The sequence below is a fragment of the Idiotropiscis lumnitzeri genome, chromosome 12 (genome assembly GCF_059441095.1).
Source record: "Idiotropiscis lumnitzeri isolate Australia: NSW breed Sydney's pygmy pipehorse chromosome 12, RoL_Ilum_1.0, whole genome shotgun sequence".
NCBI classification, from domain to species: Eukaryota; Metazoa; Chordata; class Actinopteri; order Syngnathiformes; family Syngnathidae; genus Idiotropiscis; species Idiotropiscis lumnitzeri.
Genome location: NC_142402.1, coordinates 12,683,308 through 12,710,426, shown reverse-complemented (window position 1 = coordinate 12,710,426; position 27,119 = coordinate 12,683,308). Strand labels below are relative to the sequence as shown.

The 27,119-nt window shown below is 39.7% G+C and overlaps 5 protein-coding genes across 11 annotated transcripts; 1 reads left to right on the top strand and 4 right to left on the bottom strand.

Annotated features, from left to right (window-relative positions):
• Positions 1 to 1,479: 1,479 nt before the first annotated feature.
• Positions 1,480 to 6,802, bottom strand: LOC148325964 (cleavage and polyadenylation specificity factor subunit 4-like). 2 transcript variants are annotated; one of them, XM_088310304.1, is made up of 9 exons: positions 6,665 to 6,802; positions 4,583 to 4,715; positions 4,407 to 4,457; positions 4,093 to 4,245; positions 3,895 to 3,990; positions 2,523 to 2,616; positions 2,338 to 2,410; positions 2,083 to 2,241; positions 1,480 to 1,960 (listed from the first exon to the last, which is right to left on the bottom strand). In XM_088310304.1, exons 2-9 carry the CDS (start codon positions 4,683 to 4,685, stop codon positions 1,892 to 1,894), a joined length of 798 nt encoding a protein of 265 aa, XP_088166430.1. In that variant the 5' UTR covers positions 4,686 to 4,715; positions 6,665 to 6,802; the 3' UTR covers positions 1,480 to 1,891. The 2 variants fall into 2 exon arrangements, with proteins under 2 accessions (XP_088166430.1, XP_088166429.1); XM_088310303.1 differs by lacking the exon at positions 6,665 to 6,802 and having other exon boundaries at positions 4,583 to 5,022.
• On the top strand, positions 4,526 to 7,729 carry LOC148325963 (uncharacterized). Of its 3 annotated transcripts, XM_088310301.1 has the most exons (3): positions 4,548 to 4,672; positions 6,116 to 6,228; positions 6,861 to 7,729. In XM_088310301.1, the coding sequence occupies exons 2-3, from the start codon at positions 6,187 to 6,189 to the stop codon at positions 7,623 to 7,625; spliced, it is 807 nt and encodes a 268-aa protein (XP_088166427.1). In that variant the 5' UTR covers positions 4,548 to 4,672; positions 6,116 to 6,186; the 3' UTR covers positions 7,626 to 7,729. The 3 variants fall into 3 exon arrangements, with proteins under 3 accessions (XP_088166426.1, XP_088166427.1, XP_088166425.1); XM_088310300.1 differs by lacking the exon at positions 6,116 to 6,228 and having other exon boundaries at positions 4,526 to 4,672; positions 6,688 to 7,729; XM_088310299.1 differs by lacking the exon at positions 4,548 to 4,672 and having other exon boundaries at positions 5,704 to 6,228; positions 6,688 to 7,729.
• A 365-nt stretch (positions 7,730 to 8,094) lies between these two features.
• Positions 8,095 to 14,775, bottom strand: LOC148325962 (uncharacterized). 2 transcript variants are annotated; one of them, XM_088310293.1, is made up of 3 exons: positions 14,352 to 14,775; positions 13,146 to 13,289; positions 8,095 to 12,294 (listed from the first exon to the last, which is right to left on the bottom strand). In XM_088310293.1, exons 1-3 carry the CDS (start codon positions 14,473 to 14,475, stop codon positions 11,036 to 11,038), a joined length of 1,527 nt encoding a protein of 508 aa, XP_088166419.1. In that variant the 5' UTR covers positions 14,476 to 14,775; the 3' UTR covers positions 8,095 to 11,035. The 2 variants fall into 2 exon arrangements, with proteins under 2 accessions (XP_088166419.1, XP_088166420.1); XM_088310294.1 differs by having other exon boundaries at positions 13,215 to 13,289.
• A 708-nt stretch (positions 14,776 to 15,483) lies between these two features.
• LOC148325961 (uncharacterized) lies at positions 15,484 to 18,779 on the bottom strand. Of its 2 annotated transcripts, none has more exons than XM_088310295.1 (3): positions 18,357 to 18,779; positions 17,200 to 17,442; positions 15,484 to 16,832 (listed from the first exon to the last, which is right to left on the bottom strand). In XM_088310295.1, exons 1-3 carry the CDS (start codon positions 18,469 to 18,471, stop codon positions 15,754 to 15,756), a joined length of 1,437 nt encoding a protein of 478 aa, XP_088166421.1. In that variant the 5' UTR covers positions 18,472 to 18,779; the 3' UTR covers positions 15,484 to 15,753. The 2 variants fall into 2 exon arrangements, with proteins under 2 accessions (XP_088166421.1, XP_088166422.1); XM_088310296.1 differs by having other exon boundaries at positions 17,215 to 17,442.
• A 1,087-nt stretch (positions 18,780 to 19,866) lies between these two features.
• Positions 19,867 to 26,769, bottom strand: stap2a (signal transducing adaptor family member 2a). Of its 2 annotated transcripts, XM_088312087.1 has the most exons (11): positions 26,597 to 26,751; positions 25,907 to 25,978; positions 25,715 to 25,834; positions 24,907 to 24,963; positions 24,665 to 24,816; positions 23,841 to 23,972; positions 23,692 to 23,761; positions 23,281 to 23,383; positions 23,111 to 23,206; positions 22,918 to 23,055; positions 19,867 to 21,917 (listed from the first exon to the last, which is right to left on the bottom strand). In XM_088312087.1, exons 1-11 carry the CDS (start codon positions 26,702 to 26,704, stop codon positions 21,862 to 21,864), a joined length of 1,104 nt encoding a protein of 367 aa, XP_088168213.1. In that variant the 5' UTR covers positions 26,705 to 26,751; the 3' UTR covers positions 19,867 to 21,861. The 2 variants fall into 2 exon arrangements, with proteins under 2 accessions (XP_088168213.1, XP_088168212.1); XM_088312086.1 differs by having other exon boundaries at positions 19,867 to 23,055; positions 26,597 to 26,769.
• Between the last annotated feature and the right edge of the window lie 350 nt (positions 26,770 to 27,119).

Here is a 27,119-nt window from a genome sequence, read left to right as displayed (position 1 = left end):
TTGTTCAAGTAAAAAGACAAGAAAAGTGTGGACAGCATTCACGACCTTGATGGTCAGCACCGGCTGGGAAATTCACATTTTCCACAATGGTCATTTCTCTCCTCTTAACATGAATTCTTCTATCTTTATTTATTACATTAATTGATGTATTCAACATAAGTTAATGTAACACAATGTAATTTGTACTAACACTTTTTTAATGCAATTACTTATCAAGAATCTTGAACATGCACCTTCTGGTAGAATGAGAGTAGTATTACCATTGTTGAAAGTTAATTCATATAAATTTGTGTTCAATCATGACAAATGATTTTAAAAAGTCTTAAGAATGAAGTAAAAGTCTCGTTTAAAATTAAATGATTGTATTCAATTGAGTCAAGCACCAATCGTAAATTATGAATGAATTGTCCGTTTACAAATCCGGATTGCGGGTCTGAGATAATTTCATTTTGTAAAATTTGTTAGACTATCCAATGCGAAGCATTTCATAACTTTCAAAATTTTGATTTTAGAAAAGTAACCAAACTTTGTATCAAATACAATAAATCTGAGAATAAACTGTAAACACAAAGCTGAGTATTGAAAAGTATTTAAAGGCATTTTCCAGACTCCAAAGGAAGGTTCAAATACCTGGGAGAGAAAGATAAATAACCAGTTACATTTTGTCAATCTTGTTTAACGCAACCCTTTCGGTCTCTTGTGTCTCACTGTGAAGTGCACCATGACTTGGCGGCACTTCACCCTCATCTGATGAACGTTGTCAATCACGGATGTCCACAATGGTGTCTCAGATGCATTCACCATCTTTTTCTTTCAATTCCAGCGCCTTTCCAACACTAACACTCGTGCTTTCCCCTGTTTTTTCTTTTTTGTTTTTTATGAGACCAGGCATGTCTTTTTGAACTGCTCGAATCTTTTATTTACATTTATTTCCAGTTTTGGTGATCTTGGTGGAGTTTCCTCTGACTGTTAGCTTTTCTCTAGCCTTGACGAAGGGCCTCACGTGATATTCCAGGAGGCTCTTTTTTATTTTATTTTACTTTGGACAATGGACAGTGGTTCACAACTTTTTGTAGGAGTACCATTAGGCTCCTTTCTCTTTCTTTGACATGTGGTTATAACCCCCATCTCCGAATTAGTCAAAAACAACTTGAAGTTGTGTGAAATTAATTGGTATCTCTACAAAAAAAAAGACATCTGTCAACATGTATGTGGGGAAAAATAAAACCCTACGACTAAAAACGACTTGTAGGCGTGGAAATGAATTTTGTAATTGAAACTAAATTTAACGTGCACTCACGTCGTGGAAGGAGGCCCGGCGACAAAATAGTGTAAAGTACGCATCTCTACTAACCAATCAACTTCCAGGCCGCCCTCAATAAGTGAACAAAAATCGATATTAAGCGTTGCTGTGGCTCTTGTTTTGATGCAAAAAAATTGACATTGGATATTCTTTTTGACAATTTCTGATGTGACACATTTTAGGATGCAACATTTATTTACAATTACACACTGAGAATTTGTCCTCATGGTATTACTGATTATTTTAGCTATTGTCGCTTGTTAGGAACAATTTTTGAAGTTTGATATGTTAGTGAATTATAACTGCAAGTCTTGATGACACAAAGGCTATTACGCACAATTTATAGAACAAACACAAATCAGACACTATTTTAAGGTGTGCTTTTTTTTTTTTGTCTGCAAGAATTCCACTCCAGTACGCCACAAATTATGACAATAGCATATCAGTATTTTTTCCACATTGTATAAAAGGTAAGAATATGTCTTTATGCCTGGATGAGTAGACTGACCAGAAAAAAACATCACAGGTTGTTCTCAGCATGTCCAAAATGTCCATCTTCCCCGTTGTCTCATTACACCAGCTTGAAGGTCACTGCCCACTCAAGAAGGCGAGATGACCCTTATTACACTTGTTGGCGTAGTGGCCCTTTTCTCCACACTGCACACACCAAAAAAAATGTGAAGACAGGAGGAATTTGTTTTCCTACAACTGGACTCGAGTTACAAGATAGTCCATTTTGCAATATAAGACCTCACAGAGAAGCACAAAATTTGAATCACCTTGTAGCAGGTGACCTGGTCCAGCGGTCGAGGCCCTCTGTTAGATATTAGATGATTCTGTTGAGTCACAGGCATGGAAGAGTTGTTGTGCGACCGCGGCCCCTGACCGGCGTTGGTCAAGTGGATGACTGAGAACGACGAGCGGCCCATAGGCCCCGCCTGCAGCAATCAAAGCAAGGAGAAATGAGTTGTGGTCAACCTACTAGGACCCACACCCACTGAACATCATAATATGTGAGCGAGTAGGTGTCTCACCTTTGACTGATTATGGTTTTGTAATGGCAGCGGAGGCTGCTCAGGGGCTCCCATTGGCAATTCAAAACGGGGGCTAACAAGAACAAAGGGGGGAGAAAAAAAAATCACGCTTTAGAGTGGTGCAAAACTGCGTTTGGTATGTACAAGTGACACATTTAAAATGTAGAAAAGAACAATAGACATACTGCACAAATTTGCAAGCTTTTCCTTCTGGACAGAAGCCCACCAGGTAGTTGACACAAATTACTCTTCTTGTGTGTCTGTGTCTACAGTCTGGACCTGAAACAGGAAGTGAATCAAGGCATAACACAAATGTTTGAGTTAACAGTCATTCTTGATTATAATATGTAGTCGCTATAAATAGGTATGATGATATTCCAATGACATTGAGGACAAAGCACTTTCCTTTAAAGTTATATTTAAAGTTAACTTCTGGAAGTTGAAATTAGGTACCAATAGTTTGAAATCAGTGAATGAATGTGGTTTTAAATTGTGATTTTAACAATGATTATTTTTTTCCCCATCTTCGCCCAGCCGTATGATCATGCAGCCTTTGCAAATATCTCCAGATTGCATCTGACTTTATTGCAGAGGCTGCTGGTAATAAGCACAAATCATTTTGTGCATTTATTTCCTTGGCAGAATGAGTATAGAATAACACTTCCGATTTTAGCCACATGTACATTTGAAATTCTAAATCAACACCGTATTTCAAATTATCTTTTCTGAGTTTTTTTTTTATAAATAGTCTTTGCAAATCTTACTCTACATAATTTTAAAATCATCAACAATTATTGAATAACTTGAATGTGTTTCCAAGAAACTTCATAAAAAATAAAGGTGTTTTTTTTTCCATGCACACTGTTCCAAATTTTGCACAACTGGGTTTCAAGTCATTTTATAGGTTGTAAACAACTGTGGGCAAACTTTTTGATTGGTGGGCCACAATGGGTTCTACAATTTGACAGAGGGGCACGTGGATGGAGTGTTTTGGTGACCTCACTTCATCGGAGAAAAAAAAATACAAATAGTTTATAGAGAAAATATGCGCTTTAATTTTCATTTTAACGCATTACAACTAAATATCTGTCTTAGAGTGCACCGCCCAGTGGGGACAAATCAGAAATACAGGGAGAATAAAACATGAACAAGGTTTATTTATTTCATTTTTTTTCAAGTTCGACGGGCCTGATTAAAACGTTTAAAGGGACACATGTGGCCCCCGGGTTGCAGTTTCCCCATGTCTGCTATAGACTATAAAAAAATCTGAAAAAAGCATTTGCACAATAATTTGGGACACAATGTAGTTAACTATTTGTTTTAATACACAACACAAGTATAGATATATGTGTTGCTTAGCAGCAGATCTTGCTTAATTCTGTCAAATATAATGGTTGGAGTTCTCGAACATGGCATTGATTGGCCGTGCATCTGTGCCATTGCGATTTGACATATGGAACTACAGGAAAACAAGCTGCAGAACTACACACACCGTGACATAATTGTTCAGTGGTGTTCAGTCATGTCGTTCGGCGGGCAGCTGCCTGAAGAACCTACCGTGTTTGCAGAAGCCTCGGTCATACCAGGGACAGTCCTTGATCTTGGACTCGGGATCAATGTGTAGGAACGGACATTCCTTGTTGCTACACTCACCTAAGAGAGGCAACCCAATAAGTATAAATATAAATATATATATATATATATATATATGTATGTGTGTGTGTGTGCAACAATATTCAAGTCCTGTGAACGCACCAAACTTGGAGTAGAAATAGCATTCAGGCATCTTCGTCATGTCGTATTCGTGGAGAAACTCGCACTGGTCACCTTTTTTGCAAAGTCCTCTGAGCCAGTGCTTGCACACTACTGTCTTCTCTCCACTTATGTGACGGTAAGGGCACATCGCGCCTAGTATCGCAATGGAAACACAACATGGTAAATGCACTTTTACATGGCCGACTAGTGTATACCGTCCATGTGACGAAGAAGAAGAAGAAAAGTGGAGCGATGTATGTACCATTATTGATGATTGTAGTCAATGAAGAGTGCATGAAGCAGCTTGTGTTTACCTTTCAGGCACGCACTCCTCATGAAGAACTCACACACGGCAGAACCGGATTCTAGAGGGGAGGGTGAGCACATTAAGGTCAAAGCATTCAGGAAAACAAGCATCAGGCTTGAGTGAATGAGATCCGGATAGTAGTTCTGCCGGCACCTGGCTGGCAGTGGGCATGCAAGCACTTACTGTCCATGCCGGGGAAGGGCAGAGGTTGAGCCCCCAGCTGTTGCTCCACGGCAATCTCCAGGTCGAACTTGATGTGGTCCACGTTAGCAAGTAAGTCCTGCATGGCTGAATCTGATGATTTTGTCGAGTCCCGCTATGAAACAAAACGCCTCAGTTAGCTAACTACTATTGAGATAATTAGCCGGTCATTTTTGTTTTTGTTGTCCCCCAGGCGCCAACCAAAAGCTAGCCAAGCTAGCCCTTAGGCTCAGCACGGCAGGTAAAATGACCAAAGAAACTGGTAGGCACTGCGGTATTTTGTAGAATGAAAGACCGAAACTCGGGCTGGTATTAAAAGTTTGTTTTTGTCACGAAACGTTTCTTCGCGTAGCCCGAGAAGCCCGCTATACGACCTTTGACACTAAAAACGTAAATTCCGTTTCCTTCGAGTGACTTCTTCTTATTTTTTAGTTGACTTTTTACAAACAGTGTCTTTGACCACTACCGCCATCTAACGGACCAGGTCGGAACTAAGATTCTTCTACATCATTCTGGTCAGCAAATGCCCAGGGTGACCAGAAAACGAAGTATATTGTTCTATATCCTTCATCCCCCCCCATCCATTGAATAAAAAGAACGAGAGGCTAGTGGATTAAAAATGTTTTTTTTGTATTCTCAAAAGAATATGAATAGGCAAGTATGCAAAAGTGTAACGCAACATAGACATATTAAAACGCATCCAAACAGAAAAACGTCAGCCAATAGCTGGTTCAAATCTTCACAGCAAACACCAATAAGAATATTTTCTCAAAAAGATTAACACAGCACGCCCACGCAACGAACCAAATGTGTAGCAGCAGATAACTGTAATATTGCGCTTTGCCCACAAAACACAAAATAAGTACACAATTTTTATTAGAAAGAAATAATTTGGATTTATCAAAAAGAGGACAAGAATGAAAAAGCCCATAAAATAAAGTCGATTCTGGAAAGAAACAATGAAACCCAGTCCGCCATCGCCTACCCCGATGGTCATCCTCAAATGGGCACTCCTTGTAAACTACAAACTGGAGACTAGGTAGTCTCCAGTTTGTAGTTTACAAGGAGTCCCCATTTAGTTTGACAAGAATAGTAAAATTGAAGTTAAGATTTTTTTTACACTCCTCGTAATATACATTTGGTACATGTGGACGCTGACCCACATTCCAGCACAATAGGTGGCGGTAATGCACATTGTTTGTTAGATTTCACCCTCCATTGAACAATAGAAGAAGAGTAAAAATAGTTGCGCTCGTGTGAATGTGTCAACGCTTTCTCGAGAACAACATTTGTGCCCTGCAATTGTTCTAACAGCTTAGTACTGAATGGATTGAATTTCCCTTCTTACGGGGGACTAAAACATAATTTATTACATCATCGCTTGAGGATAAACTTGTCTCGTTGCACGTTGAAGCTTCTCTTCGTAGCTTAGCTTGCTAGCCGCTAACAGAGACGCATTTGTCAGCAACTGATACTAATGTGTTGGGATTCTCGTGTGAAAAAAATGTTTTCAAGAACGACTGCCAAGTACGTGGGTGGGCTGTGTAGAATAAAAGAGGAGAACGAGCAGGAATATCAACGACTGGATGCTCTCTGCAAGGAGCCTGGTGTTGTGCGACACACAGCAGGTTTGTTCTTTGAGTAGCTATTTTGCATTCTTAATGTAGTCTCGTTAGGTGACAGCCTTCGAAGCTAGTGATGGACAAAATGAAACCTGAAGCAGGCAGCTCTCGCCCCTTTAACGATGACGTCATGTTTTCACGCCGTCCACGTTTGAGGGCAAGCGGGGGGAGATCACAGGAACAAAATACAAAAATACTCGATGAAACCTGTTAATTTCTATTTATATTTTACAACACTATGACTTGTTATCTGCCAGTGACATGTGACATTTTTTTCAAGAGTTTGAACACATTGCACACATTTCATCTCATTGGGGGTGTTTCGTTTCATAAATAAATAATTTGAGTGACTTGTTAAGTCATGGAACAAATCAGTATAGGCAGTCAATGTACCACTGTAGAAACAGCAACACAAATGTCAATGGCACAGAATGAAACTCACTTGTTAGTCTTCTTGTCCTCCAGATGTCAGCGAAAAATATCTTGGTCATTGGGAGCAGAAGCCAGATTTCACTCAAATTAAAATAGAGGACGAGAAAGAGGAGCCTGACATCACAGAGGAGGAAAAGCCCGTTCATATAAAAAAGGTGGAAGAGAAAGATATCGACAAGTCATTATTGAACTTTGTCCTTTTAAAGAGTGAAAATGAAGACAATGGCGAGAGAGAGGATAATAAAGGGGCGGAGCCTGCAAACAGCAGCTCAAGTCAACACCAGACAGCAGAAGGTGATGCAGGCCCCGGTGGACCATCTCCAGCGCATCATGACGACGTAATGTCAGACTCTCCTGGCACTGACGGTGATGATGATGCTGATGATGATGATGGTGGAGATGATGAAAAAGATAAAAACTGTTGTTATGATGAGAACGATGATGATGATGAGGAGGACGAACTCTCTGAATGTCCTCAGTGTGGGAAAAAATTTCGTTCAAAGTGGTATTTGAACACTCACATGAGAACGCACACTGGAGAAAGACCTTTCATCTGCTCAGTTTGTGGTAGAAGATTCTCTGTAAAAACTATTTTAATAAATCACACGAGAACACACACCGGAGAGAAGCCTTTTTCCTGCTCAGTTTGTGGAAAAAGCTTTTCTGCAAGCGCAAGTTTACTGAAGCATATGAAAACACACAGTGGAGAAAAACCTTTTGCCTGCTCAATTTGTGGTAAAAGATTCAATGCAAAGGGACATTTAACGAGACACGCAACTACACACAGTGGAGAAAAAGCTTTTGCCTGTTCTATTTGTGGCCAAAGATTCTCTCAAAGCGGCAATTTGAAAACGCACAGAAGAACACACACCGGAGAGAAACCTTTTCCCTGCACAATTTGTGCTAAAAGATTTTCTAGTAAACAGCAGCTTCAGATACACAAGTGTTCTGGTGAGAGTAGAAGTCGCTGAAGAAACTGACACCTTGTGGTCAACTGCAATTTGGTCGGTGGCTGAAGACCCATTTTGTGTAGTGATGTTGTTTTTCCAACATGTAAATAAAGTAAATCCGTTTGTCTCTTTGCCTTTAGCAAACTTTGTAAACTGTTAAAAGCACAAACACAGTCAGACTGTTAAAACGCTTATTCTGCTAAACTATTTTTAGATTGATAGGCGGGCATTCTTGATGTGTACTCCTTTGTCGAAACATGTTTTAGTTTGATTGAATGAAAAACCTTTTTCTTGCGAATGAGATCAAATGAAAACAAAAGTCCTGTTTAAAACAAGACTAATTAAGTGCATCTTGCCCTTATAAGGATAACTATAATCATAGAAACATGTCTTTGTCAATTTATATCGTACATAAGCTTTCTGGGTTAATGTTAAATGTGTTTATTTCTGAATTATTTTACGTCCAAACAGAAAGAAAGTCAAGCAGTCATTAAGAATTGTCGTTTAATTTATTACATAATACCTGATGAACTTGATTCTTGCAGTCTCTCTACTTAACTTTCCTAATAAAAACTGAACATTTGTAACAAAATGTAAATATTTATACTGGCAGAAAATGCCAAACTTAATGGTTTCCACTGGCTAACACAGGTGTGGGCAAACTACGGCCCAGGGCCACATGTGGCCCGCCTAACTTGAAAAAAATAAATGAATGAATAAACCTTGTTGATGTTTTATTTTCTAAATATTGTGCTGTGTCAAAGACATATTTTGTTGTAAGGCTTTTGTTCATTTTCATTTAAAATTAAATGTATTTTTTGTCTCGATGAGGTGAGGTTACCGAAACACTCCGTCCATCTGCTCTGAGCCCGGCCCCTCTGCCAAATTTTAGAATCCATTGTGGCCCGCCAATCAAAAAGTTTGCCCAACCCTGGGCTAACGTGACGGATCAGTGTGTCGTTTTGAAACTTCCGCTGCAGGTCGGAGGTCAAACATTGAGGTTGGCTGCTTTGTCAGAATACTGTTTGCTGTCCTGTCGGCAAGGCAGCTTTAGTTCTATAGCGCATTTGTTACCCAAAGTAACACAATGTGATTTTTAAGCAATTTAAAGTACAACATTTAAAAACAAAATAACGAAAACGATTTGAAATAAAAAAATATAGGGTCTAAAATATTAAAACAGAAAATGTTCAATGAATCAAAATCAAAGCATTTCCATATATAGTCAATACACCGTCATCAAACACACGAGACGGTGAATAGAAATAATTTCACCAAGATTAAACAGGAAAAAAAAAATATATATATAGTAATAAATACATTTAATTTGAAATGGAAGTGAACAGAAGCATCGCAATAATATACATGTCTTTGCAAAACCACAGTATTTAGTAAATACAACATTAACAAGTTTTTTTTAATTTTTTTTATTCAAGTTCGGCGGGCCGGATTAAAACCTTCAACGTGCCGCATTTTACCCACGCCTGCATAATGAAAAAAAACCACAATCGCCCACAATAATAGAAATAATAAAACCAAGAAACTAAGAAAATCGAGCATAAAAACAGTTAATACATAAATTTAAAAAAGCCTACTGTGTATTTAAAAAGAAATTACTTTTAAAAACGAGTCTTTCTACTCTGTTTAATTTTTTTGTTGTTGTTGCATTCACTCACTTTTATGACATCCTAGTTGCGCAAAATAAAATTATCTGCGTCCAGATATATTTTTTAAATTTGCACGATGGCACTACAGTACAGTAGAGGGTTCGATTCCGGCTGCGGCCGTTTTGTGTGGAGTTTGCATGTTCTCCCCGTGCTTGAATGAAAGGTTCAAAGCGCCTTCAAGTTTTTGCTCAATCCAGTGACATTGCCAAGCACAGTTCTCGCGTATCTAACGTTACCAAAAAAATAAATAAATGAAAAAACAAAAAACAAAACATTTTTGCTTCCAAAGGTTGATTTCGGTCCACGTTTATTGAACTTCTTTACGCATATCCACAGGATGACGTCATGCGTGCACAACACTTTGATTTCTTTTAGATTTTTGGGGTACGTTTTCCTTAATTTCTGTTGTCTATATATATATATATATATATGTTACTGTTTTATAGTCCACTAGTTTTTTTGTGGCCATAAATGTAAGTGGCTCTAAGTGGTCTTTTTAAAAAATATTTTTATTTTTTACAAGCAATATAAGCATTTATTTTCTTTTTTTTTTTTTTGGAGCCCAAAAAAATTGGTCTTAAATATACCTTCATTATTTATTTTTAATTTGGTATTTTGTTAAATGTATTTTTCAATCCATTACAAGACGACGTTTACATGTGGTTTAGTACATATTTTCACACAGTTTTTATACTGTTTGCAATGAATTTATTTCATTTAAAAAAATATAGTGATTTTTTTCTCATTTATTAGTTGTTCCTCGTAACTTTTTGTATGAGCTTTTCTTTTCTTTTATTTGCTCAGTGTACTCATTTTCACAGCTATTCTTTCTTAATTTAAATAAAATGATCACAAAGAACAAATTTATTATGCTACACTGCGAGGGGGCACATTAACTCATTTGGGCTGCTTGCTATACACACACACGCACACACACGCGCACACACACACGCACACTCACACACGCACGCACGCGCTCGCACACAAACGCACACACACACACACGACCCCCCCCCCCACACGCGCACGCGCACACACGCACGTACACGCACACGCGGACACACACGCACACAACAGCAACAGATATGAATGTACGATGGAAGGCCTTCATGAAGTTGAAAGGATTACTCAAAGGCTTTGGGGAGCTTTGATTATATTTGACGCATTTAGCGAGTTACATACAGCGATCTAGTTAGACTTTTGAAAAATGGAAAATAAACAAAATGAAATGATAACAACGATATAGCTTCATAGACGAAAAGGTGGCGAAATAGATACCGACAGTTATGGAAAAATATAAAATAACGTAAAAGATAAATGGATGGACATTAAATTATACAGAAAGAATGAAGCTATATTGACCGGTCGATATATGGGAATCAAATGTTGCTTTTTGTCTGTTTTCTCCTGAACTCATAAATTAATATATTTAATTATGAAAAATAACGTGAAGGAGGGTCATTGGAGTGTTTCAGAAGTGTGTATCAAACCGGCAGCCCTTATTTGCACGAATCAGATGCACCTGTCACTTGCAAAAACTGGCCAGACTTGTCTATATATTTATTCATTGTAACTCGCTAATTATTCAGCGTTCCATGTTTAAGACGAACAATTTGTGGTAGCAATATATTTTAGGATATTTGCAATCAAATCAGTTTGCCAACGATAGCATGAAATTAAGATGATGCAACATCATCAATAAAAGCACTTGCAGGCGCCTATATCCATGTGGCCTTTGTTCTCTTATGTAAAGTGGCAGTGGAGTCAAACGTGCGGGCCGCGGGCCACAATTTGAATTACAACGTGAAAATGTGATCTGAACATTTGAATTAGGAGAGATTTGCTCAAACACGACTTGTCAGTGAAGCTTGTACCACAAACTGAGCAAGAAAACGGTTTTTCTCCGCTATGTGTTCTTGTGTGTACTGTTAGACTTGACTTACGAGAAAAGCTTTTGGAACAAACTGAGCAGGAAAAAGGTTTTTCTCCACTATGTGTCCTTGTGTGTTTTGTTAAACTTGACTTCACAGTGAAGCTTGTACCACAAACTGAGCAGGCAAAAGGTTTTTCTCCACTGTGTGTTCTTGTGTGGCCTGTTAAACTTGACTTATCGGAGAAGCTTTTAGCACTAACTGAGCAAGAAAACGGTTTTTCTCCACTATGTGTCCTTGTGTGTTTTGTTAAACTTGACTTCACAGTGAAGCTTTTACCACAAACTGAGCAGGCAAAAGGTTTTTCTCCACTGTGTGTTCTTGTGTGGCTTGTTAAACTTGACTTCTCGGAGAAGCTTTTACCACAAACTGAGCAAGAAAACGGTTTTTCTCCACTGTGTGTTCTTGTGTGTACTGTTAGACTTGACTTGCAAGAAAAGCTTTTGGAACAAACTGAGCAGGAAAAAGATTTTTCTCCACTGTGTGTTCTTGTGTGCCTTGTTAAACTTGACTTCTCGGAGAAGCTTTTACCACAAACAGAGCAGGCAAAAGGTTTTTCGCCACTGTGTGTTCTTGTGTGGCTTGTCAAATATGACCTGCACCGGAAGCTTTTGCAACAAACTGAGCAGCTAAAAGGTTTACCCCAAGTGTGTGTTCTTCTGTGTACTTTTAAAGACCATTTTGACCTAAATGTTTTCCCACAATGAGAACATTCCCATCGTTTGTTGTCATTTTGACATTCCCAATCAACTTCAGCTTGTTCATCAACATTATTATCACCATCACCATCATCAACAGTGTCAGGAGAGTGCAAAATGTTGTCACTATGGGCTTGCGATGGTCCACAGCAGTCTGCATTATCTTCTTCTGTCATGTGTTGATTTAAGATGCTGCTTTGAGTCTCCGCCCTTATTTCATCACTCTCACCATTGTCTTCATCTTCACTCTTTGCAGGGACGAAGATCAGTGATGTCTTCGTGATATCCTCCGCCCCCTCCTCCTTTTTGATGCAAAAGGGCTTTTCCTCCTCCTCCTTTTTAAAATGAAAAGCTGGCTGCTGTTGCTCAGGACGATGATACTTTTCACTGACGTCTGCCGAAGAGTAAAGACAAACACATTCGGTTTTAAAATAACTCAGCAAATGAGAGCAAGAAGTGTCCAATCCTGATGGTTTCTTTGGTTTCAGCAGAAACACAGCAACCGAATGGTTTCTTCCCAGTGTGTGTTCTTGCGTGTATTATTAAATCTGATTATTGAGAAAAGCGTGTTCCACCATCTGAACACGCAAGTTTTTTCTCCAGTATGTGTTCTTGTTTGTACTGTTAAACCTGACTTCTATGAGAAGACTTTTCCACAAACTGAGCAGGAAAGAGGTTTTTCTCCACCGTGTGTTCTTGTGTTTTTCTAAATGTGACTTATGAGAGCTTTTCGAACAAACTAAGTAGGAAAAAGGTTTTTCTCCAGTGTGTGCCCATTTGTGGTTTTTTAAACTTGACTTTTGGGAAAAGCTTTTGTAACAAACTGAGCAGGAAAAAGTTTTTCCCCCAGTGTGTGTTCTTGTGTGCTGTGTTAAACTTGACTTATCTGAGAAGCTTTTACCACAAACAGGGAAATGTTTTTTCTCCACTGTGTGTTCTTGTGTGTATTGTTAAATGTGACTTGACAGAAGCTTTTACAACAAATAGAGCAAGAAAAAGGTTTTTCTCCAGTATGTGTACTTATGTGGCTAGTTAAATCTGACTTGCCAGAGAAGCGTTTGCCACAAACTGAGCAGGTAAAAGGTTTTTCTCCACTGTGTGTTCTTGCGTGTAATTACAAAGACCACTTTGACCAAAACGTTTTCTCACATTGAGAACATGCCCATCGTTTGTTGTCAGTGTGACAGGCCTGTGATTATATGTTGTCACTGTGTGCTTATGATGGTCCACAGCCGTCTGCATCACCTTCAATTGTCATGTGTTGACTTGATCTGATGCTTGGAGGCTCCTCCCGTTCGAACTCCTCACACTCACCCTTTTCTTTATCTTCACTCTTCACAGGAACAAAGGTCAGTGTTGTCTTGCTGATATCCTCATACTTGCTTGAGACTGTTAAGAAATAGAGTTAACAAAAAGGAAAAGGTTTTATGAAACCGATTTTTCCCCCCTTAAAGTATCTATCTACCCAAGATGGCCCATTTTTCACTAATAAAATCAGTTTATATATTTATTGATCAGACAACAGAAATTAGTGATCATTTACTTTTTTATCTATGCATATTGGAGACATTAGGAAATAAGTGACGACTTGAAAAACTTTTAATGAGTCCATACCCGCCTGCAGGCTGACTGCCTCCTGAGGGTTGTTATGACTTTAGCGTCGCTAAATGTCTGAAATATAACCAGTCTGGGATTGTGCGCGAATTTTTACTCTTGTCCGCATCAGCTTGTGTAAGTGGATAATTGATCGCCGCGGTATTTTGGATTTTGTGGAGGTGATCACATGAGCTCATATGTTTGATGTAAAAAAATCGAAAATATTGTGCAGGACACTTCTTTTTCTACTTTCACGGGTAAAGTGGACAAGAGCATTGCATTGCATGTGCATTTGCAATTTGGTGGTGATCAGTTGCCGTTTTAGACAAGAGAACTGAAAATTCGAGCAATACACTGCTGTGACGTAGACGCGGAAACAAGAAAAAACAAGCAAAGGGGCATGCCAATTTGTAGTAAATCTCATTATATTATATTATTACAGTATAACATGGAAGGCATGGAAAACTGTTTTATGCATTTATGTGTGTTTTAATCCGTTCAAATGTATAAGGAATTTTTGGATGGGCTCACAGATATCCACAGAAAAGAACATAATATGGTCTCTTCAAGTTCAAAGTGCACCATATTTATAAGATGTTTTTTTTTTTAAATGGTCTTTATGCAGATTTTGCGGACTGGGTGATTTCATTTAGTGAGACAACATTTATCAGATCCGCATGTAAACGACAATTATAAACGACACAAAAATTGAGAGCCACACATGTTGAAAGAATTTTCGTCCGGCCATCGTTACCATAAAGAAATACAGATCACATTGAAATGCAAACACCTGTATATTATTAACGATAGAAAGTATTTTTTAACCAAGCAAGTGATAGTAAAAAGTGTGCAAACCTGCTTTGCGTAGCACATCACGTGGCAACTTGCAAACGTCGCCCAGCAGTTGAAGATGATGCTGGTTGTCTTCTTTAATTCCCCCAAAAATGTCTTCGCACTTTGGTGGCGATCTTGTACACATTTTATGCGATAATACGCACTTGATCTCTGCTTGATTACGCGTCTTGTGCTTCGTTGTTCACCACTAGCGAAATAAACAAAGCTAAACTATGCTAAGCTAACTAAGGCCGAAAATATCAACCCGCAAAGAGACGCGTTTATCTACACACACGTTTAATAAATGACGTAGAAATCCTTGGTTAAAGCAGCGATTGAGATCCTGTGTGGAGGCTGCAATCCGCTCAGCACTAAATTGCATAGAATGATGTCGGGGAGAGCGCATGGTTACGAAAAGACAACCCCAGCACTAGCTAGATGGGTGACGAAAGTCAGACAGGACACGCCCCCTGCAATTTGATTGGCTGCTTGGGTAGCACCGTCATCAAGTTATCGACAGATGTCGCTACTTTTGCTGCAAATTGAACCATACAGTCGTGTATTTCATTTAGAAGCACGATTTGACTCCATTGTGTAGCCGCCATAATATATTAACGTCTTCCATGTAAAGTGTAAACATCAGAGGTGTCAAGAATCCAAGTAAAAATACTTTAGTACCTTACTTAAATATAATATTTTAGCATTTAGATTTTGCCTGCGTGTTTAGAACAAAAGGCCGTGATTGGCTGTTGCAGAAAAGACTGTCCATCAAGCAAACAAAAATCACCCCACTGTTTCTTTATATTTTCAATGCCTAAGGGAAAAGCAACTCAACATAATTATTTAGCAAAGGAATGTATATATATATACATACATTCATATATATATATATATATACATACATTCATATATATATATATATATATATATATATATATATACATATATACATATATAATCCACTCCACACAAGCATCTTGTTGGGCGGCCACGGCCCCCTTATGGCTTGCTCATGATGACGGTTCTGACTGGAGGAGGGGGGAGTGCAGTCATCCATGCACTGCCCCAATATGCCAAGGCAGCCTGGCAAATACGCTGAGAATACAGTCCACCGAGCATACAACATTTCATGCTTTCATTTATTCACCCAGGATTAATAAAAAATATATTTATTCAGTTATTTATTTTAAACATGTAAGATGGTGACAGGAAAAACAGTTTGTGACCATTAAAATGGTTTGCTAAGGTCTGGTAAATGGCTTGTGTCATTCATTGTATATTGTTAAACTTGATTTGTCAGAAAATATTTTGCCAAAATCAGAGAAGGAAAAAGGTTTCGTGAAATTGTTTTTTTCAGAGAAATTTTTACAGTAGATAAAGCACGCAAAATGTTTTTCTTTGGTGTTAGTTCTTGTGTGCATTGTCAAATTTGACTTTTCTGAGATGCAATGACCATAATTGAGCAGGAAAAAGGTTTTTCTCCACTGTGTGTTCTTGTGTGTTGTGCTAAACCTGACTGGTGAGCGAAGGTTTTGCAACAAACTGAGCAGGAAAAAGGTTTTTCTCCACTGTGTGTTATTGTGTGGCTTGTCAACTGCGACTTCTGAGAGAAGCTTTTACCACAAACTAAACAGGCAAAAGGTTTTTCTCCAGTGTGTGTTCTCGTGTGCATTCTCAAATGTGACTTTTCTAGGAAGCTTTTACCGCAAACTGAGCAGGAAAATGTTTTTTCTCCACTGTGTGTTCTTGTGTGACTTGTTAAATTTGACTTTTGAGAGAAGCTTTTACCACAAACTAAGCAGGCAAAAGGTTTTTCTCCTGTGTGCGTTCTTGTGTGCATTGTTAAATGAGACTTTTCTAGGAAGCTTTTACCACAAACTGAACAGGAAAAATGCTTTTCCCCAGAGTGTGTTCTTGTGTGGCTTGTTAAATGTGACTTGTGAGAGAAGCTTTTACAACAAATTGAGCAGGAAAATGGTTTTTCTCCACTATGTGTCCTTGTGTGTTTTGTTAAACTTGACTTCTCGGAGAAGCTTTTACCACAAACTGAGCAGGCAAAAGGTTTTTCCCCAGTGTGTGTTCTTGTGTGCCTTTTTAACGACCACTTAAACCTAAATGTTTTCCCACACTGAGAACATTCCCAGCAATTGTTATCAGTGTGACAGGGCCTACAACGTTTAGAATGTTCATCCTCCTCCTCATCATCAGGACAGTCTGATATGTCATCACTATGTGTTTGTCGTGATCCCCAGTGATGTGCACCACCACCTTTTGTCATGTGTTGATTTAAGCTGCTGCTTTGAGGCTCCGCCACCCTTTCATCCTCACTCTCACCATTGTCTTCATCTTCACTCTTGACAGGGACTAATGTCAGAGTTGTCTTCCTGGTATCCTCCGCCTCCTCCTCCTTTTTGATGCAAAAGGGCTTTACCTCCTCGTCCTGTTGAAAATGAAAAGACTCTGGCTCATGTTGCTCAGGGCGAAGATATTTTTCACTGATGTCTGCAAAAGAATAAAGACAAACACACTTTCGCTTTGGTCAAGTCAAATATCAGGCGGTGACGGATCTTGTGTATTATTGTTGACACAGCGGTACCTTGACTTAGGCCCACCACACCCAAGACCATCGGACAAGAACATCAGGGGGGGAAAAAAGCCTGCATCGGCTTTGCTAAATTTGACTCTTCTGGGACGCTTGTACCACAAATTGGGCAGGCAAAAAGTTTCCCTCCCGTGTATGTTCTTGTGCGTAGTTTTAAAGACCACTTTGAAGTAAATGTTATTCCACACTGAGAACATTACCGGCATTTGTTGTCAGTATGACATTCCTTATGAACTTTCGCTTGTTCATCATCATCAACATCCTCACCATCATTAGCGTCACCTTCTGTTTTCATGTGTTGACTTGAGCTTCTGCTTGGAGGCTCTGCCCTTTTGTCCTCCTCACACTCATCCATGTCTTCATCTTCACACTTTACAGGGACAAAGGTCGGTGATGTCTTGCTAATAGCCTCTTCCTCCGTTTTGATGTGAAGGGGATTTTGCTCCTCGGTTTTAAGATGAAAAGACTCTGGCGCCTGTTGCTCAGGATAAATATATTTTTCACTGACATCTGCAAGACAGAAAAAGGCAAACACACATTTGGTTTGGTCAAATTGAATATCAGGTGGGGAATTTTGTGACGCGTATTATTGTTTCTACAGGAGTATTTGACTTGCGGCCCCAGCACGGGTCTGAACACGAGGCGGACCAGACCATCTGGGAAAAAAAAAAAAGAAAAAGACGGCTTGCGATTCAATATTTGAGCAATTTGATCTGGGGACGTCCTGCGAGTTCGAGTGTGTGAGCCTGTCTCGGCTTTTGAGTTTTCACATTCGGTGTGAGGGCCCGGTCGAAACAATTCACGAGACTGATGACAAACAAGGCCTCTGTTCGTGTGGATGATTTTATTTCTTCATCCAATATATCGTTTGCTAATGTTAAATAAATGTTTGGATGGTGTAAAATTATGTTGAAATAAAACAAAATAAGGCTCTCTTAAAGTTTGAACCAAGAAAGGAATATTGATAAAATATATTTTATCGTTATTCTAATCATCTTTATACGGCATATACTTTGTGGAGTGATTTCATTAGGCATTCCCAAATGTTCAGCAGACCAGCACGTAAAAGGCAATATCTAAATAAATCAAAATCAAGAGGGTAAAATCTTGAACGCATGTTACCATAACATCTTCATGTGCTCATGTGGCCATTATTAGCATACATCAGGGGTGCCCAAATCAGGTCCTCGAGATCCCATATCCAGCCTGTTTAAGATGTCTCCATCCTCCACCACACATGATAAAAATGATCAGCAAAGCTTGCTGATGAGCTGATCAATTGAACCAGGTGTGCTGGAGGATTGAAACATCTAAAAAGGGCTAGAAAGGGGCCCTCGAGGACCGGACATGGGCATCCCTGCCATACAGAAATGAAGATTTCATTAAAATACAAGCATATTATTGAACGCTTGAATCGTACAAACCTGCTCTGCGTAGCACAACGCGTGGTAGCTTGCAAAAATGTTGAAGATGTTGCTCCTTCTCTTCTTTTATTTCGCAAAGTTCTTCCTCGTACTTTAGTGTCGTTCCTGCACACATTTTCGCACGATAATCCCAACAAATACTTGATCTCTGCTTGACGAAGTGTTGTGTTTCTCTTTTTTTTGTTATCGGCTAGCGAGCTAAGATAAGCTAACTAGGCCGAGGAGCATCAACGCGACAAGTTTATCTAGACACAAAGACTCGATTATGTGATGTGTAGTCCTTTAAACTAGTGATTATCGTCCTGTGTGGGGGCTGCAGTCAGTTCAATACTAAATCGATAGGAATGATTTATTCAACGCGAGAGCGCGTTGTTTCTGTATTTCTTCCTCCTCATGTTGTAATTGCAGCATAACATCAGAGGAGGGCAGTAATGCGGCAACTAGCGTGTACACTGTCGGAAATGTGAAAGAAGAAGAAGAAGCACCAACACAACATTGTTTTCTTTCCTATTCAACGGACTGAAGCCTCGACCCGACACGTGCATCACTTCTTTACTTTATTAAAAGATTCTTGGTTGAATAAACTCGTCTTGGTGCGCGTTGATTCTTCTCAGCGTTGTTAGCGTAGCCCGCTAGCCGTTAACAGGAAGAAGCACACGTTTGCGACGTAAGATCAGTGTGAACTTGGCGTCATCATCGTGTGAGTACGTGTGCAGGAATGACAGCGCAGTACGCGGACGAACGTTGTGGAATTAAAAAACAGAGAACGAGCAACATCTTCAACTGCTGGACGCTGTTTCCAAGCAGCCTCGAGTTATGCTACGCAGAGCAGGTTTTTGCATTTCTTATTCTTACTTGTTTAGTATATAATTACTTTATATCATCGATTATTGTTGCCTACCTGTATATTTCAATGGAATTTACTGTATGACAGTGATAGCCAGAAGAAGTTGGAAAAAGTTGTCATGGTGCATCTTCCTTTTATTTTAATACTTCATATTGATTACAATTTACTACTGTTCCATTTTGACTTGAAGAGTTGTTATTGGTAATAATTCGTTAAACATTTAATTATATTAAAGCTGAATTATCAGCAGATTTTAGCGCCCCCTGAGAGTCCACGGCTCCCTTACCATCTGCCCAACCGGCCCTGTAAACTTTTGGGCCACTCTCCCACTTTTTCAGTCATGGAAAGTGACAAAATGCAAATAATATAATAAGGAATAAAACACAATAGTTATTGTACTTAGAGAGGTAAAGGCAACCGTGCTGTAGAAAATGTATGGAAGCGTTTTGTATTGGTCATGTGTATCAAAAAAAAAAAGTAACCAGCACATAAAATATACAATTTAACATTTAATCACAAAGTTGTTCAGGGGATTCAACAGCAACAAAATGGAAAAAATTTTTTAATTCAATAAGCAATTATCCTTCATATATTTTCCTCAGTCTTTTGTTGTTGTAGGTCAGTTAATTTCAATATAAACACTTTTTGCAGGAAAAACAAACCTCTGATGCAAAATATTTTAATGCTCTTGACATCCGACAAAAACATATCCAAATGTAAAAAACACTTTCAGTTCGGTGATCACAGAAGCAAGGGAATTGCCCATTTCTTTTATGCGTTGAATTAAAGGCCACACAGACTTGTTATTACCTGTCAAACACTCTCCGACATCTAAACAAGTGGCTTTTAAATGCAGATATGGAGCAGATGGTGTTGTGTAATACTGCAATAAAGCTAAAAGGTCACGTCCAAGTCTCTCTTTTTTTTTTTTTTACCACTACTATACAGTGCATGTTTGTTTACGGCACATTAACAAGTCCAATGTTCCAAGGGCGTCCTTGCAAGTAAACAGATTTTTTAAAAAGAAGTACGGTATTGTACAATACTGAATGATATTGACAGCCATTCGAACATTTATTTGATATACTTGATATTCTTCTTCAGCTCCATGTACTTTGTCCTTACTAGTACGATAATTCTGTTTTATTCAGGTGTTTCCACTACTGCCTTCATCTATATATGTTACGCCTTTCGAGTTCAATCAAGGGTCAACTTCGTTCTTCGGTTTTAACAGACATTTAATGTTGAAAACCGAAGAACGAAGTTGAGCCTTGATTGAACTTGAAAGGACTAACAGTCAGATTTCTTTGGCCACATTCTTTCAAAAGGAATACAAGTTTGCACAAATCTTCTTAACACAAAAACACGACTTGTCGGCTAGGCCAAACTCCTGCCTTCACTTCAAGGTACATCTCGTCAATTGCCCGTGTCCCTAAACAACAGTTTATGTGCAACAAAAAAAGAAGTTCCCCCTCTTCACTACGATTTTAAACCTAAAAAAAATTCCTGAAAATTATACCTTACTTTACATTTGAACATGAAATAATGTCGCTATTCAATGTGCTTTTGAACCACATTAAAACTAAAAAAAATAAAGGAAGGAAATAAATGAGAGTTGCCTTTGACGGCAGCTACTATATAAATAAAGTTGTGTTGTATTTTATTGTACTGGTGCGAGTTGTATAGCGTTGTAGTTTGCTAGTAACGTTAAATTGCATAACAGCAGGACAAAGGTGGCTCAAGTTGTGGAAAAAAAATAAATTAAACCTTTGCACAGTCACGCACAACCTGTCGCAAATCAGATGCTGCATTTTAAGATTCACGTAAAGAATTCTCAACATTGTCTTATTAATATGGACAAAGAGCGTACTAGAACATTGACCTAGAGCTGGATATAAAGCACGTCAAATAAATGCTGAAATGGGTGTTCCAAGTTGTAAACCGAGTTAGGTTTAAATGCATATTAGTAGGCCAAAAGTGGCACGAGAAGTGGAAAACATAATCAGACAGTCTTTCTACCGGTGGCTGAATTGTCTTGCTAGCGAGGACAAAGCATGAAATAATACATGGACCAGGGTCTGGATTTCATGGATATCGAAAAAAAATGGTCAGACGGCTTTCTATAGAAAGTCACCTGGGATTTTCAGACATGTCACAGTTAGTGGTGAGTCACAGCAACACGCACACAGACACACACACACACACACACACACACCCAACACACACACAGTAGCAGAGAAAGACGAAAACAGAAACTGGGATATGAAAATGGGCCACGCCACTACAATGAAGTTTCTGTTCTCACAGGTTGTACTGATCTTTCTAATCCATGCTGTGTTTGTTAAAAATGTCCCTTAGCAGCTCCAGTAGTTGAGCACAAAATCAACTTGCTCAGAAAAACAGCACCAGGCTCAGTTGGCTGTCCCAATTAGTTGAAGTTCTCGGCTATCATAGTGAGGAACGGTTTTGTGTAAACAGTAGTTTGTGCGGTTCAAGTATCATCAAGTGTCCCGACAACAGTCTTGATCTTAACAAAAGTCCGACATCAACACCTGTGACAACGATGAAACGGTGGCTGCCATGTGCAGACTTTTGTGTTCCACGTACAAGGCACAGGATGATTACGTAGCTGCGATGAGAAGGGAGTTGGCACGTTCATTACTCCTGACTGGCTCGTCTCTTTTCCAGCTTCACTTTGAGCTCTTCGTTGAGAGCTGCAAGAGTTGTGAAAAAGGAGGTGAGATTCAAAACACAACGTTATTGTGTTGAGATTTCTTTGAACCCAGCACAGGTTCCAGACACTGTGCAAGATTTAGCAACACCGCCTGTCAGAATTTGACGAAGCCTGCTGTTTGTTTCCCAGCAGGTACAGCGTTCTATTCTTTGTACACACACACACACACACACACAGGCAAAATTGTTGGTGACCTCTTATTACCGAAGTGGAGAGAAAAGTGAAAGCCACAATTGTCACAGAAACATTGTCACTGGGCCGTATTCATTTCAACAAGTTCCAGTCTCATCAATTTCGATTATTAATATTAATTATTTCAGACAAAACACATAATTTTGCCTTTAAAAGTTAAGTCAAGTCATAGATTTTCTTGTCAATAAAATGTTCTATGCGCCCCCACTAGTTTATACATGGCATTCTGATTAATATTGTACAAATTAAGCAGCAAAAAACACCCATTTTTATCCATTTCATATCCATTTTTTCAGGCGGCGGCAATTTTGCCACTTGCTGTCGATTGAAAATGACGTCACAGTTGCTCAGGGATCAGGTAACGACCAATCGCCGGGCTCACCTGTTTCCTGAGTTTGGCCATGTGACGTTTGCAAGCCGAACCATGATTGGTCGTTACCTGAGCAACTGTGATGTCGTTTTCCATCGACAGCAAGAGGCAAAACGGTCGCCCTCAAGATGGATAAAATGGATTTTCCTGCTTAATTTGTATTCCACAATCCGCAATACTAATCAGGATGTCTTCTTTTGACTAGTGGGGATACGGAGAACATATTATTGCAAAGAACAGTTTTTGACTTGATTTCCCCTTTAAGTCCGCTAACTTCATGCTAACACCTAATGGGAAATTCATTTGACAAGCTAATGAACGACATCTATATGGCAGCGTTAAAACACTTAAAGAAACGGGATACAGCGGCTCAAATTAAACTGGATGTGATTTACTCCCACCTGACTTCGGCACTTACACTGCGCAAGAGGGGAAGGTGATAGGATGAGTCGTCTCATGGGGTTGGTGGGCGAGGCAGGCACTGATGAGGTCAGGAGGCGGCGGTCCGGAGCAGGGGAGCGGGGCGGGGGGCTGCTGGGCCAACGATCCGCACCAACTGTAAATAAATCATTGGATTGTCTGTTTGTGTTGAGAAGTGCTTCGAGTCAAACCTTGCTTCGGGGGCAGTGCAGGAGCCTTCGGCAGGGGGCTGGTGGGGGCGGTGTGGAGGATCCTTTCTCCATTCTCGTCATTGGCAGAAACGTATGCTGAGGATGCAAAAACATTTGATTACACTGCTCATATAAAAAAAAAAATGAACCAAAAAAAAAATTAAACTAACTAATATTCTCCTCATAAGGTTCTTCAAGGAGAAAAGGTTGAAGAGTTCCAGCCGTCTTTTCGACGAGGGCGTTGATGACATCATGAAGCGTTGCACAGGGAATCTGCCGAAGTGAATGCAAACCTTCAGTTTCTTTACAAGATGCATGATAAAGCAAATTTGCTGTAACTTTATGTGTTTGACCACAATTCCAAATGATCCTTTTCCTAATTTCCCTGACTTGGCCCAAGGAACCATATTTAAGATATAAATAAGAGAGTAAAGCCATCTCTCTCAGCCAATCAGCAAAAAGAGGCAATAACAAAAGTACAAATATGTACTTACATATATAAAAAAGTATATTATATGGTATTATGAAAAAGTTGAATCACACTTTGAGAATTGAATCCCCGTTCTGACAATTTAACTTACCGGATTTTCCACATCAATCACGTAACCACCCTGGTCCCGCTGTGTTACTCGGTAATGTCTGAACACTGATCTGGATGGAGCAAAAAAAAAAAAGCATAAATCTGACGCACCGAGATGTTTCAATTGGAAGTTAATGTTCAGACGTTTACCCGTTGAGGTCCTGTCGCGTGGTCACAGCCAATGAGCTTCCATCTCTTCCGGGACGCAACAACATGTTCCCACAATCCGGGTGTCTCTCTAAGAGGACTTCGGCCTCTGTTCGTGAGACTGGGCGAAAACATCTGCACCCATGCACCACCACGTTAAGAAACATGGCAATAACATACACATGCCAGGTATGACTTTAGGTCAAGGATTCTCAAACATGCAAACTCCACACAGGTAGGCCGGAGCCTGAATCGAACCCATGGCCTCTGCACTGTGAGGCCATCGCGCTAACCAGTCATCCACCGTGCTGCCCCGGTAAATTATCAGTGTTGGTTAATTTAATGCAGCCTGCCACCACAAGTTGGAAGGCGTAATGTCGCAAGTGGTCAAAGCTAGAAATAGGCTAATTTGAAGAAAAGAAAGGAATGTGTGCCAAAGACAACTAATATTGGACAATATTTGCAAAGTGTGCAAATTATTTTTTAAATAAATCAAACTGAGTTAACTGAGTTAAAATTTTTGGGATTAATCACCTGAGTTAACGTTTTAATTTTGACAGCCCTAACATATATATATATATATATATATATATATATATATATATATATATATATATATATATATATATATATATATATATATATATATATATATATATATTACGGTCCCCAGATCCTAGTTTGAGAACTAATGCCTTAGGCACACTGGCACAATAAAGTGTGCGTGTGATAAAATATCACATGACCGTCTTTGCAAAAGCAGCAATTTTTAATACAGCATTTGTTTTGGATCTCGTGTGATTGCAGAGTGTATCGAGAAAACCTACGGTGGGATCTCTCCAACTAGAGGGACGGAGAGAGGCGAAGGAGGTGCTCGTGTGGGGGTGCGACTTCTCCGCCTGGACCTTTCTTTGTCCACTACCTCCTTTAGCATCTGGAGCTGGCCTGGCAGCAGCGTCAGGTTTGATGGTACATTCAACTATAATGTAACACAGGGGAAAAAGTGTGACAAGATGGAATAATACAGGTAGGCTGTACAAAAACGTCAAGTAGAAAAGTGGATGTTTACATCGATCACTGAGTAGAGGAAACCCTTCCACAGTTCCCTTGATTCTAGATTGGGTGCCTGGGGAAAAAAAAAAAAACTTTCAATGCAGACAGATTTCAAAAGACGTTCTCAAACATCAGAAAATTTTGTTAGACTTAGTTGTGTAGTTACTTTGCATGTTTATCTCAATGCTAGCAACAAGACGAAATGCCATAGACAGGCTAACAAATCACGTCGGCATCACAGTGTTATAACCATCTGAGCAATGCATATTTGAACACAAACGGTGGGGCAATACATGTAGATATAATATCACAATACTGGAAGAATATATTATTTATCTTCTCCTGAGAACAACTAATATTACTGCAGCTCACTAAGAGGTGACTGTCTCTTTTTATAGTCCTGTCTGTATTATACCGACCCGGAGTGAGGCCGAGACACACACGCCAGAAGGAGCAGCACAATGTCCATCAAATTGAAGCAAAAAATGTGGCAAAAACAGATTAATAATTTTATTCTATTTAATTACTAAATACGGTAAGTTTTTCGTCCAGAATTTTACAGTGCTGTTTTTATTTGTAAAGACAAATTACAATTTTTTTTTTGTTGGGCGGGTAAGCTGGAACGGGTAAATGGAATTTTCATTCAATTTGGTGACCCCAAAAAATTTGAGAAATGTGTGGTCATGGAAATAATTTGACTTGTATTTCAAGGCACCACTGCATTGTCGTTGTGTTCTGTGGCGTTGCAGAATCAAATGTATTCCAAGGAAGTGTCAATGTATGTATTCCAAGGAAGTGTCAATGTGCAAACTAAGTGACATTACAGTTATTCTGGTCTCTCCGTCCTTCATGCGCAGAATGAGTCTGGCTGCTTCCAAATTTCTATCCCGGCTGCAGTCGTCCTTTAGGGACATAAACCCGTTGAGGTCCAGCTTCTCTACATACTGCAATAAAGTACACAAAACATACATTATGTTTCGATTTCAAAAAGACTTTACACGCCAAATCAAACTTACATGGGTGTCCTTGGAATTATTGAAGAAATACAAAGCATTCCCACATAGAGATGTCCACAGACGCCTGGGTGCCTGCAACAAAGAAAAATAAATATGTAGCGTCTGCCCCCCCCCCCCCTCTCCATCAATTAATCTTATTTCCTGCCAAGGATAGGAATGGTGGGCGGGCAGCATCTGCTGTCACCAGACCACTGCATTAGCCTGCACCTGAGCCTGGCTCAAATGACAAGTCCTGGCCTGCAGTAAAACCATCTTAACGAGAGCCTGGGGGACCCTGAGCGGGTGAGATCCCCCTTGTGTCATCACCATGCATAGATGGATATGGATAGCCAGAATCGTGCGACACCTCAACATACATTTCAATGTAACTTGAAAGACACCGAAAACACACACATCAGTCAGCAGTCTGTTACTATGGCTACAACATTCTCCTAGAAAGCATACCGGATGTGTGATCCATTCAACAAAGCGTCTGACACTTAAATGTAAATACACTCAGAAGACAATAAGGGGGCTTGTTTTCTGGAATAGCGGAATAGAAAGCACGCCATATCCGAGAAGTGGCAAAACAGGACACAAAATCCTTGCAGGTACCAACGTTCACCCGCCTCGCCCATTCCCGCACGATAAGGTAAGGTAAGTTGGAAGCTCGTCGAGAAAAACCCCGGCACGAAACCCGGACGAATGTACCTTTTCTTTGGGTCCTCGCTTCTCCAGATAGCCTTCGTAGTAACAGGGTGGGAGCTGCGCGCGGGTGCCCCCCGGTCCGGGGCGCTGCCTGACGGGTGCAACCGCCATGAGTGTCGCTGGCTGAGTACCACCACGGCACCACCAGAGGACAAAGGGGCGCACAGAGCAATCCGGGCAAGGGACACGCCTTCTCCCGATGAGATGGTGCTGTGGCAATAAACCAACAGCTGGCTGGTGGAGCATGCTGTGTCTGGGGGTGGGGGGGTCACATAAATGGGGGATTGTGCACTGTGCAGATTATACATTGGTTGAGGGGAATTAAATATGTCTAAATGATCGTGATGCTTCGTGGACAAATCTAGAATGGTATTTAGACAGGATCCATAGGTTGCCACGCTATGACCAAACTTCTCATCTTGACCCAAATGCCAAATGTCTTTTAGGAACCCTGTTGTTGATGCAGACGGAGGAGAACTTCTACACCACGAACAGAGTCAGTCACAGGGCGTAGTCGTTGCTCCTG